The sequence below is a fragment of the Hydra vulgaris genome, chromosome 03 (assembly GCF_038396675.1).
Source record: "Hydra vulgaris chromosome 03, alternate assembly HydraT2T_AEP".
In the NCBI taxonomy this organism is placed as follows: domain Eukaryota; kingdom Metazoa; phylum Cnidaria; class Hydrozoa; order Anthoathecata; family Hydridae; genus Hydra; species Hydra vulgaris.
In genome coordinates, this window is record NC_088922.1 from 7,224,249 (window position 1) to 7,242,500 (window position 18,252).

The 18,252-nt window shown below is 29.1% G+C and overlaps 1 protein-coding gene across 2 annotated transcripts in view; it reads left to right on the forward strand.

The window, feature by feature from the left end:
- The window catches only part of LOC101240553 (uncharacterized), a 75,929-nt gene that overhangs the window by 43,900 nt on the left and 13,777 nt on the right, over positions 1–18,252 (forward strand). For both annotated transcript variants that reach the window (XM_065792210.1, XM_065792211.1), the window contains exons 5-7: positions 2,689–3,048; positions 3,122–3,278; positions 12,098–12,237. In XM_065792210.1, the coding sequence (XP_065648282.1) occupies positions 2,689–3,048; positions 3,122–3,278; positions 12,098–12,237 (657 nt within the window). The remainder of the gene's footprint in view (positions 1–2,688; positions 3,049–3,121; positions 3,279–12,097; positions 12,238–18,252) is intronic.

Sequence of the window (18,252 nt, forward strand, 5' to 3'; positions counted from 1 at the left end):
ATCTCTTTCTAGAATTATTTAACTTTTACTGTAATAATAAAATGTAAAAAAAAAGAGTATATTTGTTTTTATATTTATTTTAATTAGCAAAACATTTATTAGAAAAGAACAAAAAAAATATTTTTTTGACGATTAAAAAAGCATTAATTGTTAAGAAAAAGGAATAAAACAAAACTTTCAAAAAATCTTTTCAGCAAAATTTATTTTCAAACAAAACAATACAAGTTCTTATTTATAAAAAACAAAACAAAACAAAAAAAAGACTGTTATTATTGATCAGCATAGTAAATTTCAAATAATTAAAATTTACTAAATTAAAACCATATTTGAACAGTAGACAAAGTAAACTAATAAGCAATGGTAGAACACCAAAGTAGAACCAAAAAAATAAAAAAAATAAAAAATCAAACATGTGTAAAACATAATCATGTTTGTTATACATAGTCTTTATAGTTATACATAACAGATAACTCTATCATTTTGAGATAATAAAGATAAAACTATAAAAAAGAGAAATAATAAAGTTAAATGTTTATTTTCATAAAAAATATGATCCTTCTAATTAAAAAAAAAAAACTCTATTTAAATAAAATTTACTTTGATATTTTTTTTTTAACAGATGATGATATAATCATAATGTACAAATACAATGAAAAGTTGATTTTTAACCACTTTTACATTGTAAGTGCTTAGTAGATGCCTCCTTATGGAGTGATACTTGAAGATTGTTATGAAAATTATTAACTGCAATTTGAAATATTCACAAAATTCTAACTAACAATGAAATATTATGTTAACTGAAGAAACATAAACACTATCACATCAAAACTGATGGGTACTATCCTTTGATTTGTAAAAACTCCAATAACCACATGCTTGGCTTGTGGGCATACATAAGCATCAATTCACCTACTTGTTGCAAAATCAGGTTTAAATCCTTTGACCTTTTTTATATTTGCTTCCACTTAGCACCACTTCACCTTATCATTTTTCTCTTTGTTTTTTGTCGTTCTCTTTCTTACCAAGACTGCACTCTTTTTGATGTAATTTCTGATCAAATTGATCATGCCCTTTCTCTTTACCCCTCTGCCATTATTGTTGTTATCGGTGACTTGCTCATCACACTGAATGGCTTGGCTCTAATGCCACCAACCCTGCTGGCACCTATAATTTCTGCATTATTCAATTTCTTACTTATATTGTTAACTTTATGACTCGTTTTTGTAACAAAGTGTTGAGTCTAGCTTGTGTTCAGTTTATTTTCTCCTTTTTCTCCCTTTGGTTCTGACCATGCAATGATCTCTATAAATCTTTTATCTTGTACTTCTTCTTCATACTCACCCTATCATCGCACTACCTATTACTACCCTAAAGCTGACTGGGATTCTTTTTGTGACTTTCTTCTTGACAGTCCTTGGGCTGATGTCTTTTCCCTTTCAGCTGATAAATGTACCTCCTAAATAACCTCCTGGATTCAGGCTGGAATTGAAGCTTTTATTTCTTCAATTGGGTTCCAAGTCAAGCCTCATTCTTCTCCATGGTTTACACTATCTTGTGCAGCTGCTATATCTAATCGTAATCATTTTTTCACCTTTTTAAAAATAATAATTATTCTGAGAACAAATGACTATAACCATTTATTCTGAGAATTATTCTGAGAACAAATGATCTTATAACCATTTTCTTCCTTCCATTCCAATTAAAGAGTTTAACCCATTGTTAGACAATTAAATCACTTCAGCTTCCGTTGCTAAAGTCATATGTCAAATAATATTACAGCTTGAGACAACATTTATGTCATTATCTTACAAATATATTCACCAGAACTCTCTTCAATTCTCTCTAAATTATTTAATAAGGGCTTGAATGAGTCTGCATGCTGGAAAATGCCATCTGTGGTTCTAATTCTCAAAAACTCTGAAGAACATTCTGACCCCTCCAATTATCGTCTGATCAGTCTTCTTTCTGCTATTAGCAAGGTCTTTGATTAACAAGTTTCCAACATCCCAACTTGAGTCAAATAACTTACTGTCAGGCTGTTACTAAAAGATTTTATCATGCATTAGATGGAGGCAGAGGTAGGGGTAATGCTCTTGACATATTTAATGATTTCGACAAAGTTTGACATGCTGGTCTTCTTCATAAGCTTGCTTTTCATGGTGTATCTGAAAAAGTTTTGAAATTATCAAATTGTTTCTTTCTAACTGCTTTAATAGAGTCATCCTTGAATGCCAACACTCTTCTTTATTTCCAGTCTGGGGTACCTCAAGGTTTTATCCTTGTTCTGGTTTTGTTTCGTATTTACATTAATGATCTTCCTGACAACCTTACATCAAAAGTAGCTCTTTTTGCTATAATGTTTTTATTTGTGTTTATAATTTTAGTTAACTAAAATTATAAACACAAATAAAAAATTTTTTTTTAAATACTTAATGTTTTAAAATAAACAAATGATTTTTTGTTTAAATATCAACAATAATGAATATTGATTGTATCAAGTTATAATATAGTGAAAAAAAGATTTAAAAACTAATCTGTTTCCTACAAAGTTTTCATCTATATAATAAATAAACAATTGTTAGTTTAAATATAAAAAAAATCAAGAGTATTAAAATACTTCAACAAAAATAATTTTTTACTATAGATATAAACGAAGATGTTTAGCCAAATTCTAATTTCTTTTTTTAGATGTAAATGAAGCCCCAACAAAGATATGTTTAACTAATACTCTAATTTCCCCAAATTTGCATAGTTATGGTTCTGAATTGAGTCAGATACTTATAGAAGATCCTGATATAATTGAAACAAAGGAAATTTGTCTTTTAAAAGATCAAGCTTTTAAGCTGTTTACTAATATATATAATTGTTCTATATATTATGATAGGACCCTGCCCTATGATTTAATTGTTGGAAATAACTTAACTATTCAAAGTGATTCTGTGATAGAGAAATTTAATGTAGATAAAGTATTTAAGTTTGTTATCAAATGTTGGGAAAATTTAGTTCCATCAAACTCAATCGAAACATCAGATGTTTTCACTATTCAAGGTAATTTTATTAAACATGAATTTTTGTTTAAAAGTTTTATTTTTTTTGTTTTTAATACACATTTTAAATGCAGGAATACCTTGCCCAAGTCCATTTGTACAAGCGGGTGCAGGTTGTCAATGCCCAAAAGGTCTCACTGGGTTAAATTGTGACAGAAATGAATCTTTATGTTTAAATGGTCAATGTTCGTTGAATGAAATATGTTCGATATTTATAAAAGCAAAAACAAGGTTTGTAAAAAAAATTTTTAAATATTCTGTTTTTAAAAATTTGAAATTTTTTGTAAATTTTATTACAAATTTTTAGTGCACCTAAAAGAAAAAGTTATCAAAATCAGAATTTTAAAAAACTATCATAACAAACATAAAACAAACATAAATACACACACAAATATGTATATATATATATATATATATATATATATATATATATATATATATATATATGTATATAAATATATATATATATATATACACATATATATATATATATATATATATATATATATATATATATATATATATATATATATATATATATATATATATATATATATATATATATATATATATATATACACTCTTGCTTGATCATTTTTAATTTTTCCAATAAAAATTTTGTTTTTTTTATTGTTTTTTTAAATACAGTAGGAGAAGAAGGATATGGATTGAGAATTCTATGTTATTTATGCAAAAAAAAAGAAGGCATTAACAACCCTTGAAATTAGGGTTGGCATTCAGCAATGCTGACCTAACTGCCGACCTAAGAGTGTTTGAGGTCAGCAAAAAATTGCTGACCTCGTTTCTATGTTTTATGATAAGACCTTTGTATCAAATTTTTTTGTTGACCTGATACCAAACTCTAAAAGATTGAGGTTGGCAAATTATTGCTGACCTAATTTTTCCTAATTCTGAGGGTTGCGTTAAAGATCTGCAAAATACCTGAAAATATCAGCTGAAAAATGAAAACAATTATTAATAAGACCTGTTAGTTTTTTTGCAACTTAAGGTAGATAGAGGCCTGTTTGATGGAAGTAACATTATATGGCTTGTGTTAAATATAAAAAATAATTTACATCAAATTGGAACTTCAGTTGGAATTATAAACAATTACCTACCGAATAAAGCTCTTCAAATAGCTATTACAACATTTACCAAAATAGTTCCACAAACTAACCTCAGTTTGCATAAGATTGCAGGAAAATGATCCATATTTGGAGGTCAAGGATTTAAAAAGTGCTCTTGTGAACCATTTAAAACTCAATATAAAATAAAAAGATGTGCCAGTAAAAAAGTGTTCTACTTTGTAACTCAACGTGCCCTAAATTAACAACGTGTTTTAGTAAAAATGAAGAACATTATTATTTACTAATTAAATTCACTAAAAGTGTTTAAAGTTTCACCCAAAACATCCTTTTTGTTTTTAAAAATAGAAGTTTAAATGTCTATAACATTCTATATATTTTTATATTTTTATATTCTATATATTATTCATATTACTTTGTTTCAAATAATTTGTGCTGTGATGACTATTGTTGTATTAGATAATCTACATTTATCAATGCATGGTTTACTAGATATTTTTTATAAACAATAACATTGTTTAAATAAATATTTAAATAATGTGTTTTCATTACATTTCATTTATATATATATATATATACATATATATATATATATATATATATATATATATATATATATATATATATATATATATATATATATATATATATATATTATGTCAGATCAGGTTATCCTGCTACTGGTAACATGTAACCCAGTACAATCTGCTTCATGTCCTGCTGCCTTGTAGGATACGCCTTTTTAGGCAAAGGCTAGGAGATGCCAACTCCGATTTAAAACACCCCCTGTCTTGGGGCTCTTGGTTGAGTAAAGGCTAGAGATGGTGTCTCGATAAAAATACTCATCTTGGGCAGATGTTAAATGCACCCAGCTACTGTCTTGTAGAAGGCCTCCAAGGCAAAGACTTAAGGGGTAAACAGATTCTATCTGTTGACCAGCCTCGCACCCCTTCTTCATCTATTAGGCTGGCGCAGATGTACTTTTAATACATTGTTTCCAGTTTAGGATGTTGAATGCTGGATCTTCTTGACTCAATGCATGGGTTTGCTTGTGTCACTGTTTTTATGACAAGGCAACTCATTCTATTATCTCCTAATGAGGGTACAGCTCTAAAACTCAGTTTTATGGTTCTGAGGCCGGCTGGTAGTCAGGTTTCCTGAACTCTGTTGTAGCTCTCAGAGAGGCTGATTCCATCAACAGCTGAAAAATATCAAAGTATTAACAGAGCCATGTTGCGCATGGATGGTGTCCCTGTTTGTACTTTTGGTGCGCATTGCGGAGGCCACATTTGGAGCCCTTTGTTACGGCTTAGGGTTTATTAATAGTAATGAGGCAATTGCTTGGGCTATTAAACGGTGTTCTGAGTATTATCTATGCTTTGAGTCAAGTTCTTTTACCAATTTAAAAAATAACTAAAGTTTTAAAAACTATAAAACACAAAAATCCATTGTCATCGCCAAGTTCTGTAAACCTATCATTCACTAATATTCGTGGTCTTCGAAGTAACTTTTCTTCTCTTGAGTCTTATCTCTTGCAAAGTTCACCAGACCTACTTGCTCTTTGTGAGACTAATTTGAGTTCGGCTGTCTCATCTTGTGATCTTAGTGTTGATGGTTATCTTCCTTTGATTCGTAAAGACTCCAATAGTCACATGCTTGGCCTGGGCATTTACATTCGTAAGAATTCACCTGTTTGTCGTGAAACTAGGTTTGAATCCACAGACTATTCTTTCATGTGCTTTCGTTTAGCACCACTTCACTCTATTGCCTTTCTCTTTGTTCTATATCGCTCTCCTTCATCTCAAAACTGCACTCTTTTTGATGTTATTTCTGATCATATTGACCTAGCCCTCTCTCTTTATCCATCAGCTAATATAGTTGTCGGTGACTTTAATGCTCACCACTCTGAATGGCTTGGCTCTAGTGTCAGTGACTCTGCAGGCATTAAAGCCCACACCTTTTGCCTTTCTCAATCCCTAGCTCAAATAGTCAACTTTCCAACTCGCTTTCCTGACAACCCTAATCATTTACCTTCTCTACTCGACTTATGTCTTGTTTCTTAGTTAGTGCTCAGTTTCTCCACATTCACCCTTAGGTGCTTCTGATCACAGTTTGATCTCTTTAAAACTAATATCTCATTCTTCTTCATCACCTGAATACCCCTATTATCGAACCTCTTGCAGCTACAGTAAAGCTGACTGGGATTCTTTCCGTGATTTTCTTCGTGATGGCCCTTGGGTAGAAATCTTTCAACTTCCTGTCGACAAATGTGCTTCTTACATAACTTCGTGGATTCAGGCTGGCATGGAATCTTTTATTCCCTCTCGATGATTCCAGGTCAAGCCTCACTCTCCTCCATGGTTTTCCTCACACTGTGCTGCTGCGATTGCCAATCGAAACCGTTACTTCCATATTTATCAGCAAAACAGTTCTCCAGAAAACAGACGTCTGTTTATTACTGCTAGAAACAACTGTAAAAAGGTTTTGTCTAACGCCAAAACCCGCTATTCTCAGGTCATGAAATCTCGTATCTCATCTCAAAAATTAGGCTCTCATGACTTCTGGAGAATCTTTAATAATATCAGTAATAAGGGCAAATCTATAATTCCACCTCTCTTGTATGGTTCAGACTTTGTCACCTCACCTAAAGACAAAGCCGAACTGTTTGCTAAAAACTTTTCATCAATATCATCTCTTGATTCCACTAATTGCGTTCTACCTGATATTGCCAACAAACAGGTTGATCCATTGCTTGACATTCATATCACTCCAGCATCTGTATCTAAAGTGATTTCCTGCCTAGACTCTTCTACAGCTTGTGGCCCAGACAACATACCTGTTATTGTCTTGCAGAAGTGTTCTCCGGAGCTGTCGTCTATACTCTCAAAACTATTCAACAAGTGCTTATCAGAGTCTTGTTTTCCAGCCTGCTGGAAAGCCGCATCTGTTATCCCTATCTTCAAAAATTCTGGGGAGCGATCTGATTCGTCTAACTACCGTCCCATAAGTCTTCTTCCTATCATAAGCAAGGTTTTTGAATCTTTAATTAACAAACACTTAATTTCTCATCTTGAATCTAATAACTTACTTTCTGACCATCAATATGGATTTCGATCTTCTCGTTCTACAGCTGATTTGCTATCAGTAATAACTGACAGGTTTTATTGTGCATTAGATGAAGGTGGAGAGGTTAAGGCCATCGCTCTTGACATTTCAAAAGCATTTGATAAAGTTTGGCATGCTGGTCTTCTCCATAAGCTTTCTTCTTATGGTGTATCCGGCAACATCTCTAAGATAATTGAATCCTTCCTTTCCAATCGAAGCATAAAAGTTGTCCTCAATGGACAACACTCTTCTTCTTATTCCGTAACTTCAGGGGTTCCTCAAGGTTCTATCCTTGGCCCTATACTCTTTTTAATTTACATTAACAATCTTACAGATATTCTCACATCTAAGGTGGCATTGTTTGCTGATGATACTACCATTTATTCTTGTCGTGATAAGAAACCAACACCCTCTGATTGCTTGGGGGAGGGGGCATTTAAGCTTGAAAAGGATCTCACTTCTGCTACAGCATAGGGCTCACAGTGGCTGGTGAACTTTAATTCAGATAAAACTCAATTTTTTTCAGCCAATCGTTATCGCAATAATTTAGATCTTCCTATATTTATGAACGGTGATGTACTCGATGAGTCACCTACTCTTCATCTTCTAGGATTAACTCTTACTTCCAATCTTTCTTGGAAACCATATATCAAATCGGTTTCAAAATTAGCATCTGCTAAGGTTGCATCTCTTTATCGAGCTCGCCACTTTCTTACTCTCGATTCTATTCTCTATCTCTATAAATCTCAAATCCGGCCTTGTATGGAATACTGTTGCCATATCTGGGGCGGATCTTCTAATGATGCCCTTTCTCTTTTAGACAAGGTGCAAAAATGCATTGTAAACATAGTTGGACCTGCTCTTGCAGCCAACCTTCAACCATTATCACATCGCCGTAATGTTGCTTCTCTTTCTCTTTTCTACAAATACTATAATGGGCACTGCTCTAAAGAGCTAGCGTCTCTTGTGCCATCTACTAAAATTCATTCTCGTGTTACTCGTCATTCAATTAAGTGTCATCCTTTTTCTGTGACTGTTCCTAAGTGCTCCAAAAGCGCTTATTCGTCTAGTTTTTTTCCTCGAACATCAGTTCTTTGGAATTCGCTTCCTTCATCTTGCTTTCCTGATTCATATAATTTGCAATCTTTTAAGTCGTCCGTCAATTGTTATCTTGCTCTACATTCTTCATCTTTTCTCTTCCAGTAACTTCCAACTTTAATTAGTGGCTGCTTGCAGCCTTGTTGGAAGCGAAGATGTTTAAAAAAAAAATATATATATATATATATATACATACATACATACATACATACATACATACAAACATACATACATACATACATACATATACATACATACATACATACATACATACATACATACATACATACATACATACATACATACATACATACATACATACATACATACATACATACATACATACATACATACATACATACATACATACATACATACATACATACATACATACATACATACATATATATATATATATATATATATATATATATATATATATATATATATATATATATATATATATAAAATAACTATAATAGTTTTAGGCTTATTTGTTTAAATAGTTTTATTACTAATAATCGACTAACTAACAGAAGTGTTTAGACTGACTATTGATGGAAGGGTGACTGGCACCTGTAGGAACCATGACAGCTGTTTAAGGCAAATTTTTAAAGTAATTATGGACCTCATAACCAGATTAGCATTTGTTGAAGCCAAAAATATTTCTTTGTTGGAAAAGAAAGCTTAACTTCCTTAATCTGCTTGAAAAAATTGAAAAACTTAATTAAGCTTTAGTACCTCTCTTACAGCTTGATAGAAAAAAAAAAGAACTGAAGCTATAACTGTTGTTCTTGTTTTAGTTTGAAAGGATTTTGATGACAGCCAAATAATTTTTATCAACATAATAAGCTAAACATAAAACATTTTAAGCTGAGAATGTTTTTTTATTGTTTATGTGGTTAGAGTTTCATTTCAACTTATAAAACAATACATTAATACCAAAATATTAATTATTCCACAAGAACAAAGAAGTAATCAAAGGTGGTGGCATTGCTATTTATGTCATAGATACTATAAGGTTATTGAGATCTAAGACATGAATGAAAATCAGGACTGCAAACAGATTTGGGCTTGAATATCTGTTTAACCTTAATAACACTGCACTAAAAGGTGCAACAGCTGCCATAACCACGTAAACTGGTTTACTTGAACCAACTTCTAGTGCAGCCTAAACTTTATCATTGTTATTACTATTTAATATACATATATTTTAAAATCGTTTTGTGTTTTTATCTACATATGCACATTTTTGAAATTTTTTTTAGTTGAATACTATTTTTAGTAGGTAGAAAAATCAATTTTTTGTTGTTCATTGTTTCTTATTATTTTTCTTTAATTAGTTTGCTGATTTTTATTTTTTACCTCTTATTGATTAGTTAATAATTAAATAGTTGAAATTTGAAATTGAAGAACTGTAACTATGATTAGGTTGAGTTTTCTGATATTTAAAACATGACTACTTACCTACATACTTAAAAATATTAAACATAAAAAACTATTATTACCACCATTTTGTTTCAATCTATTTTTTACAATTGTAGTCTTTTTTTATTTGTAGTAATTTTTCTATTTGTTGAATATTACCTAAATTCACTAGACCAAAACTGCTTTCTGTGAGATTCTTTTAAGTGGTTTCATCTTTGTATCTCAGTTTTAATTGCTATTGGTTTTTTGATTCACAAATACTCCAATAGTCACATAGTAGACCTTAACTCAGCTCAAAATTTTTGTCTTTCTTTCTTACTCAGATAACTGACTTTTTGGATCTTTTTCTGAGACAATCTTAATAACTTACATTTGCTTCTTGATTTGTGTCTTTTCTCTGACTCTCAGTTTTTTCTTCCTTTAAATAAAAAAATCTGCTATTTGTAAGATTAATTATGTTTTTAAGATTAATTATCTTTTTCACAAGAACAATTCTATAGAGAATAAACGTTTTATTATTGCCTAAAAAACAATGCAAATGGTATTTTTGACTTAACCTGATTATTTATATCAGGTTAAGCCAAAATAAAAGGTTAAGCCAGGTATATTTTACATCTTTTCATACTTTTGCAGCTTCTATTTTTAATCATTTCTTTTCACAAACATTTTTTTATTCTTTTAAGAAATTGATGCAAAGAAATATTGTCAAATGTTAAGGCTTCTTAGATTACTGAAGGAATGAAAAACTTTTACTGAGTAAAACCCTCAATTCTTTGATTAGATTACTGAAGGAATGAAAAACTTTTACTGAGTAAAACCCTTAATTCTTTGTCTTCTTGGATTGTCTTTTATTGCTGACCTCTCATTGAAACCATATGTGTAATCTATTGCAGAGTTAGCATCTGCTAAAGTTGCCTCTCTTTATTGTGCTTGCTCCTACTCCTGATTCCAATTTCTACTTTTTTCTTTTTATTAAAAATATTATATTTTTATATATAAATGTATAGGTTTTTAGATAAAAATATACATTATGTGTTATTATTTATATGCTTACTATTACATATATATTTATACATTACTTATTTATGCTATTTCATTTATGAGCAAATAAAATTTGTTTTTTAGTTCTAACTACAGAAAAAATTTTATTCACCAACAGTAACAAAGTTTGATGTCATCATAGACAGAATAAATTTAGTAATGTAAATTCTACTGAATCATGATAGATGTCAATGGATTCAATAACTATTTATTTTTATTGTAGCAAAAAAATATAAGTAAAACAGACAACTTTTACATTTTTAGATTTTTTCCAATTCTCATTTAATAGTTATTCAACTTTTATTGTGATTCTACAATAAAGTACTTTTAGCAATGGTAAAGGACATTTAGTCCATTGAATAGAAAGAAAGTTTAAAAAAACTATATTCACAATGAAAAACAAGTATAGGCATGTGAAGTTTGTTAAAACAAGAAAAATTATTTGGTAATATGATAACAGTAATTGCTAGCAGTAAATAGTATGTAATATGGTATAAGTAATGTGCTAGCAGTAATATGCTAGCAGTAAATGACCTGTAAACAAAATCGTTATTTATTGTGGTACCAAGAAACGTTTAATAGCTCAGTAAATTAGCTAAAGAAGGTTCCATTTTGAAACACAAAGCAAGGTTTATTTTTTTAAATATTAGCATAAAAATAAAAAACAACCGTATTATATAAGAATGTTACATCATTAAAAAGTACAATGATGTATAGTGGATTGAACCTTATGAATTGTGTACAACTTGTAGAGTAGATTGAACCTTATGAATTGTGCACAACTTGTAGATTGTAGAGTAGATTGAAATGCAGTAATAAAAATGAAGTAGTGTATGAACTTTTATGGTGGATTAAAAAAAATGAAACCTTGAAACAACTGTTTTTCATTAGCTACTGGGTTTTATTTATTTTATTAGTATTATCTATGATTCAACACTCGTATAGAATCTAGGATGTTAAACTTTTTATTTTAAAAATTTAGGGTGTTAAACTTTTTATTTTAAAATTTTTAGGATGTTAAACTTTTTATTTAAATATGACATTAAAGATGAGTTATAGCTATTTTTAACAAATACTTTTTCAGGTGTTAATTTATCAAAAAATTTTAAATTGTTATTAAATACATGCAAATTATTATTTATAAATCTTGTTTATAAATCTTTATCAAACTTTATCAAAACTTAAAGTTTGATGAATACAGCGTATAATGCAAAAGAATGTTATGTGTCAGATGTTATGCATATATTTTTTTAGATGTTTCACATTATACGTTTTGTCAACCTTTTTTTTTAGGTGTGTTAGCAAAGAATTTGTGCTTCCAGTTTTGCTTAACACTGATTTTAAAACATATTATTCTGGAAATTTTCGCTTTGAAATGGAAATATTTGTTACAGAAACATTGCATGGAAACATGACATCTTACCCTGTCTTAAGTAAGTTGTAATTTTTTCCAAAACTTTTTGAAATTCAGATCTAAATCAGATAAAGTTCAAAGTTAAATCTACTTATATTTAAATGGAGCAAATTTTTATAAGGTTTCTCATAAACTATGGACCTCATAAACTATTATTTCAACAAAATGTTGATCAAGAATGAAATTACAGTAGGGTCATTTCATGCCAGTGGAATGATCCCAATTTAAATTTGAAGTGACTTGGTACTCGATATTTCAGAAAATACTGTATGACAACCTTTGAATGATGCAGAGTAGTATAGTTACCATGCAGCAGAAAAAAACCTTTTATATCGGTAAAGAAACAAAAAGCACTTTTAAAGTTTGCAAAGACTCACAGAAATTGGGCGATAGTACAGTGGAGACAAATATTATGGTTGGATGAGTCAAAGTTAACCTGAGAGGTTCAAATGTTAGACAAAATGTGAGAAAACCAGTTGGTAAGGGGTTAAAACTAATGTACTCTAAAGGATCCATGAAACATGGGGTGCCAATGGCTAGATGCTTTAGGGGTGCTTTTGGGGGTTTTTTTTGGTTAAGACCACTCTTTTTAATTAAAAGTATAATGGACTAATAAATATACAATTCAATTCTGGAGTATCAAAAGATGCCTTTTTTGATGAAAATATGTCCCAATGATGGAAGTTCCAACAGAGCAATGATACCAAGCACACATCAAAACTTATAAAAGCCATTAATGCTATGAGTTCCATGTCAAAAACTCATAAATGAGCATTAAGTTGAGCGTCATGTAATAGGATATGTATATATATATAGATGTAAATATATGTATACATACATACATACATATATATATATATATATATATATATATATATATATATATATATATATATATATACATATATATACATATATATACATATATATATATATATATACATATATATACATATATATATATATATATATATATATATATATATATATATATATATATTTATATATATATATATATATATATATATATATTTATATATATATATATATTTATGTATATAGATATATATATATATATATATATTTATGTATATAGATATATAATTTAGAAGACTATTTGTCAGTCAATGTAAAAACAGTAAAAAAATTAAAAAAATTTTAGTCTATTAAGTTGTGTTTTTGTGGTTTTTTAAAAAACAATAAAATTTTGTTTTTGTTTCCTTAATTAAATTTAATGGTTTTTACATATAGTGTACTTGATTTTATCACTTTACATATAGTGTACTTGATTTTGTCACAAACGCAATTGTCTGTTTTAAAATTAAGTAAGTACATAGAGGATCAAACAAGTAATTTTTGTAATTGAACTTTCAGTTACTCTAAGTAAAAGTAGACTTAATTTTGTTATCAAAATTATATATATATATACAGTCGTCCCCCGGTTAACGAACTTAATTCGGAGTACGAACTAGTTCGTTATCCGAAAAGTTCGTTAACCGAAACGCGTTTTCCCATAGGCCGCCATTAAAAAATTTTTAATTGGTGGATTTTGCCGAAATAATGGGGGAAAAAGTTCAAAAAATTGTCCAACTTGATAAATAAAATAGGCAAAGGTGAAATGATTGAAACCTGAGATTTATGCACTTTTAAAAATTGAAACAAATTGAAATTGTGCATGAAAATTGCTTGTCAAAGTTTTAGAAAAAACTAAAAATTGAACATGAACATTGCTTATCAAAAAATGGTTGATTTATTCACACCAAACTCCTTAGCCAGGTCACTTTGCTTTTCACCTTTTTGCACTCTTTGAATGATTGTCTTTTTCTCTTCAAGAGTGAAAACTTTTCTGCTTTTTTTCGCAGGGTTCGACATTTTGAAAAATCGCAAAATCGAAAAAATCGCAAGTGGGAAAAAAACCTAGAAAAAAGCACAAAAATGCATGAAAAATATTAGTGAAACAAGAAAAGAAAAAAATGAAACAACAAAAGCACACCCAGCACAACCATTCACCTCCCAGGCTTCCATGACACTCACAAAACTGAGGGGGAAATGCTGGACGGCGCGCCCGACCTTCACGCGCATGTGCACGCCATTTGGCGGTCCCGGTTCGTTAACCGAGTTCCGGTTCGTTAACCGGGGGAGGATTTTGGGCAAACTTTCGGTTCGTTAACCGAAAGTTCGCTAACAGGGGGGTTAGTTAACCGGGGGACGACTGTATATATATATATATATATATATATATATATATATATATATATATATATATATATATATATATATATATATATATATATATATATATTTGTTTATTTGTTAAAACTTTATTTGTATATTGAATATTTTTGTTGCTTAGACTATAGTTGTGTGTTTTCCATAATTGTGTACACCAAAAAAGTTAATATATTTTAATGTTAAAATTTAAATGTTGAAGGCTGTATTATTTATTATATATTCTTATTTACTTGTTTCTGAGATGTTGTTGTTCTCTTTTATGTATTACTTACCATGATGTTTTCTATTAAAAAAATTATGCTAAGTTCATGCTTTGTTTATTAAACATTTTTTAAGTACATGCATTTATAAGATACTTTTTAAGTACACGCATTTGTACATTTATTAAACAATTTTTAAGTAGATGCATGTGTTAAATATTTTTTAACTACAGGTAAAGGGATCTCATAAGGTCAGGTTTTAAATTATACAATAAAAAACACAAATTTTTCTATTAAATACTGAAAGCCATTTATAATCTGAATAAAGAATATGTTAAGTCATAAAGAAAAAAAAAATTTCTAAATTAAAAAGACATTAAAGAAAGTCAACTAGTCATTAAAAATTGTTTTTAAACAATTTGTAATTTTTTGAGCTCTTCTGAAAATAAGTTTGCAGAATGTTTAAAGAAATGTTGCTTCAAAACTCTAAAAACAGTGCTAAAAAAATGTGTGCACAGTATAAATCCAATTTTCTCAAAATTGCATTTCAAATTACCTAGTATTTTGTGGTGCTTCACCTAGCGTTTTGAGGTATCGATAAAAAAACTATACAACAAACTTTCTTTCAAAAAATGAAAATAAAATATAACATTAGCAAACTTGAAAAAAAAATTTAATAAACAAAAAATATATAAATAAGATCTACTATAATCCAAAATCAGTCAAAACAGAATGATACATTGTATTCTAAAAAGAATCAGATATAGGAAAGAGGTCTTAAATGTTATCTTCATCAGGTTCAAACTGAAGGCAATTTTTGGTTGGGTTAACTCTAACATTTTCCTTGTTCACTTTAGATGTTACTTTGGTTACAAGCAACAAATTAGGTATTTCTTCAAGATATTGATTTATCAGATATTGTTTGACAAGCTTTTATGGCGCTTTTGTATTTATGTTTCCAATAGCTTGCTAAGCCATAATGTATATCTTTTGGATATGAGATTGTCAGTGTTGTCGATGATTGATTATTTTTAGCATTTTCATTAATACACAACCTGGCTTGTAAGAGCTTATCTTTATACATCCACTCAACACTCCTCCACTTGAAATTCCAACTATTTAACATGCATTTATAATAGTTTCATATGATGCCCACTTTGGTCATAACTTTGTAAGTAAATGTATGAAACCTTCCCTGTTGATTTTCATAAATGAAAAATGAAGTGCAGATTTAGCACTTCTATTCTCAAAGTGCAATTTTTGATTGATTTGATCAAGGAGCTGAGTAACATCAATTGTGTCAGGTAGAGTAATAAAAAGTTAAATATTTTTGCTTCTTAAATAAACTCAACACATCACAGTCAAATCTTGAAGAATGACCATCAGATAGGACAATAACAGGTTTTCTTATATTGTCTTTTTCTAAATAGTGGTCAAACATTTGATATACACTTAGAAGTGTACTGTGATTTTGGCTGCCACTGTTATTTGTGGAGATTATGAGATTTGGAATTTGCTTAGCTGCTTCTTTTGGAGCCATGTGAACATAAATCCCTTTTCCCTTGAATATGATGTTGCACATTGCTATCTCCCCTAAAGGAAATAAAAGGATGTATAGTTACACATTCTTCATTTTCTCTTTTCATCTTTTGATAACTTTTCCCTCTCCCAGCATAAACTAAACCATCAACTTATAGTTACTAACTGGGAAGGGGGGGGGGGGGTTCACTATGGTTTTAAATCAAATGGTGTCAAAATCTCCCTACATCTGTTTTTAACTGATTTGCATCAATGAAAGTATTCTTTTTATAAGTTATATAGCTAATTTGTTAAGATAGTTACATGCCATTTCTTTTGTGCAGTTAAAGACGTGATTTATAGATATAGTTCCCAGTCTCTTTTTTGTGATGTACTTTTGATATTTTTCATCCTAACACTTCCAAATTTGCTAAACTTCTTTGTTGAAGGTGCTTGTTAAGCATTTGATGGTACATTTGATGGATGTTAAGCATTTGATGGTAGTTATCTGATGTCAACAGAAGTTTCTACAGGCTTGTTTTCTTGCTCTTAAAACATTCAACACTGTCTTTGTCAACTCTGATTTGTTTAAACCTTGGAGGCATTTAAATAAATTATTGGAATTGCCAAAAAACTAGAATTTTAGTTTTCTTAATGTAATAGTCATAAAAAACAAAGATATTATTCCTTTTAACTTAAACAGTTTATAAGAAAATAGTTTTATTTCTCAATCATGTGGTTTACCTATTTTTTTTTATATATAACAGACTAGCAACTCTTTTTCATCTTTGCTAAAAATTGAACAATATTCCTTTCTCCAATATTCCTTCTTATTTTCAATTTCAATGACATCATCAAGTTGTTTGTTAGTTATTCTTTGATCTTTAACGTGGAATATAAAAAATAAAAAGTAAACCGAACATTAAAAAATATACTCAGCAGGGAAAATAATGCTATTATTTTTTAACCAAAATTGGAAGCAGTACAACTTATTATTTAACCTGACATGAGATCCCTATTGAAAAAAGTATATTCTAAACATTTATCTAAAGACATGAAAATGATACCCCAAAAAATTGAACATTTTTGGCATTCTAACAGTAATATTTTGTCAACTTTTAAAAGTATAAGCTAAGTGGCTGCCCAAAAATTTTGTCTTAACCAAGATCTTTAAAAACACCAATATTATAAGGTCTTTTTTTCTGTGCATGTGTTTATTAAACAATTTTTAAGTACATTTGTTAAGTGTTTTTTAAGTACATGCATGTACATCATGTAAACATCATGGTAAGTACATGCATTTGTTATTCTTAAAAGTGTATGATCTTTTAACCAGTTAGAGTATTGTGTTCTATTGCTTAATATTACTTTTGTTTTTACTTTATTTTTGATTTGGATAATCAGTATAATTGCCATTAACATTTTGTTAAAATTTGGTCTCATCATTTCAATTTCACTTCTCATCATAATTTTCTCTTTTAGTTTAATGTTCATATTTTCATAATTATATTTATTGTAATTGCTACAAATACAGATTTTATACCAAAAATATTGAAAAAATTTTTTACATAATGCAATTAAGCAAATTAAGAAACAAAATTACAAATTAAAAGACCTTGCATAGCTCTGAAAGCTGAAGACAAATCTATTTTATTTTACACTAAATAAAGTTCCAAAACTTCAGAAATCCAACCAAATTTAAATTTTGTACACTTTTTGTTGAGACTGTAAAAATATAAATTTTCTAGTTTCCTGGTCTAGCTATCTTAAATAAATGAATTATTTTGTTCCTATTTTTACAAATGCAAAAGTTTTTGTCCCTGGTCATATTAACAAAATGATCAGTTTACTATGATTTATAAGCTAATTTTTATGTGATAATTAACTTTTTTCTAAAAAAAATTAAACACTATTATTTTGCAAACAAAATTTTTTTTTCTGTATACTTTTGATGTGATTATGCAGGAATATTTTCTGCTAAGTAACATTTAAACTTGTCTTTTTAACACTTAAATGAAAAACCCATTCTGCTCATTTTTAATAAAAAGTAAAAAAAGAAAAGCATCATAAAGATCTTTATAAAG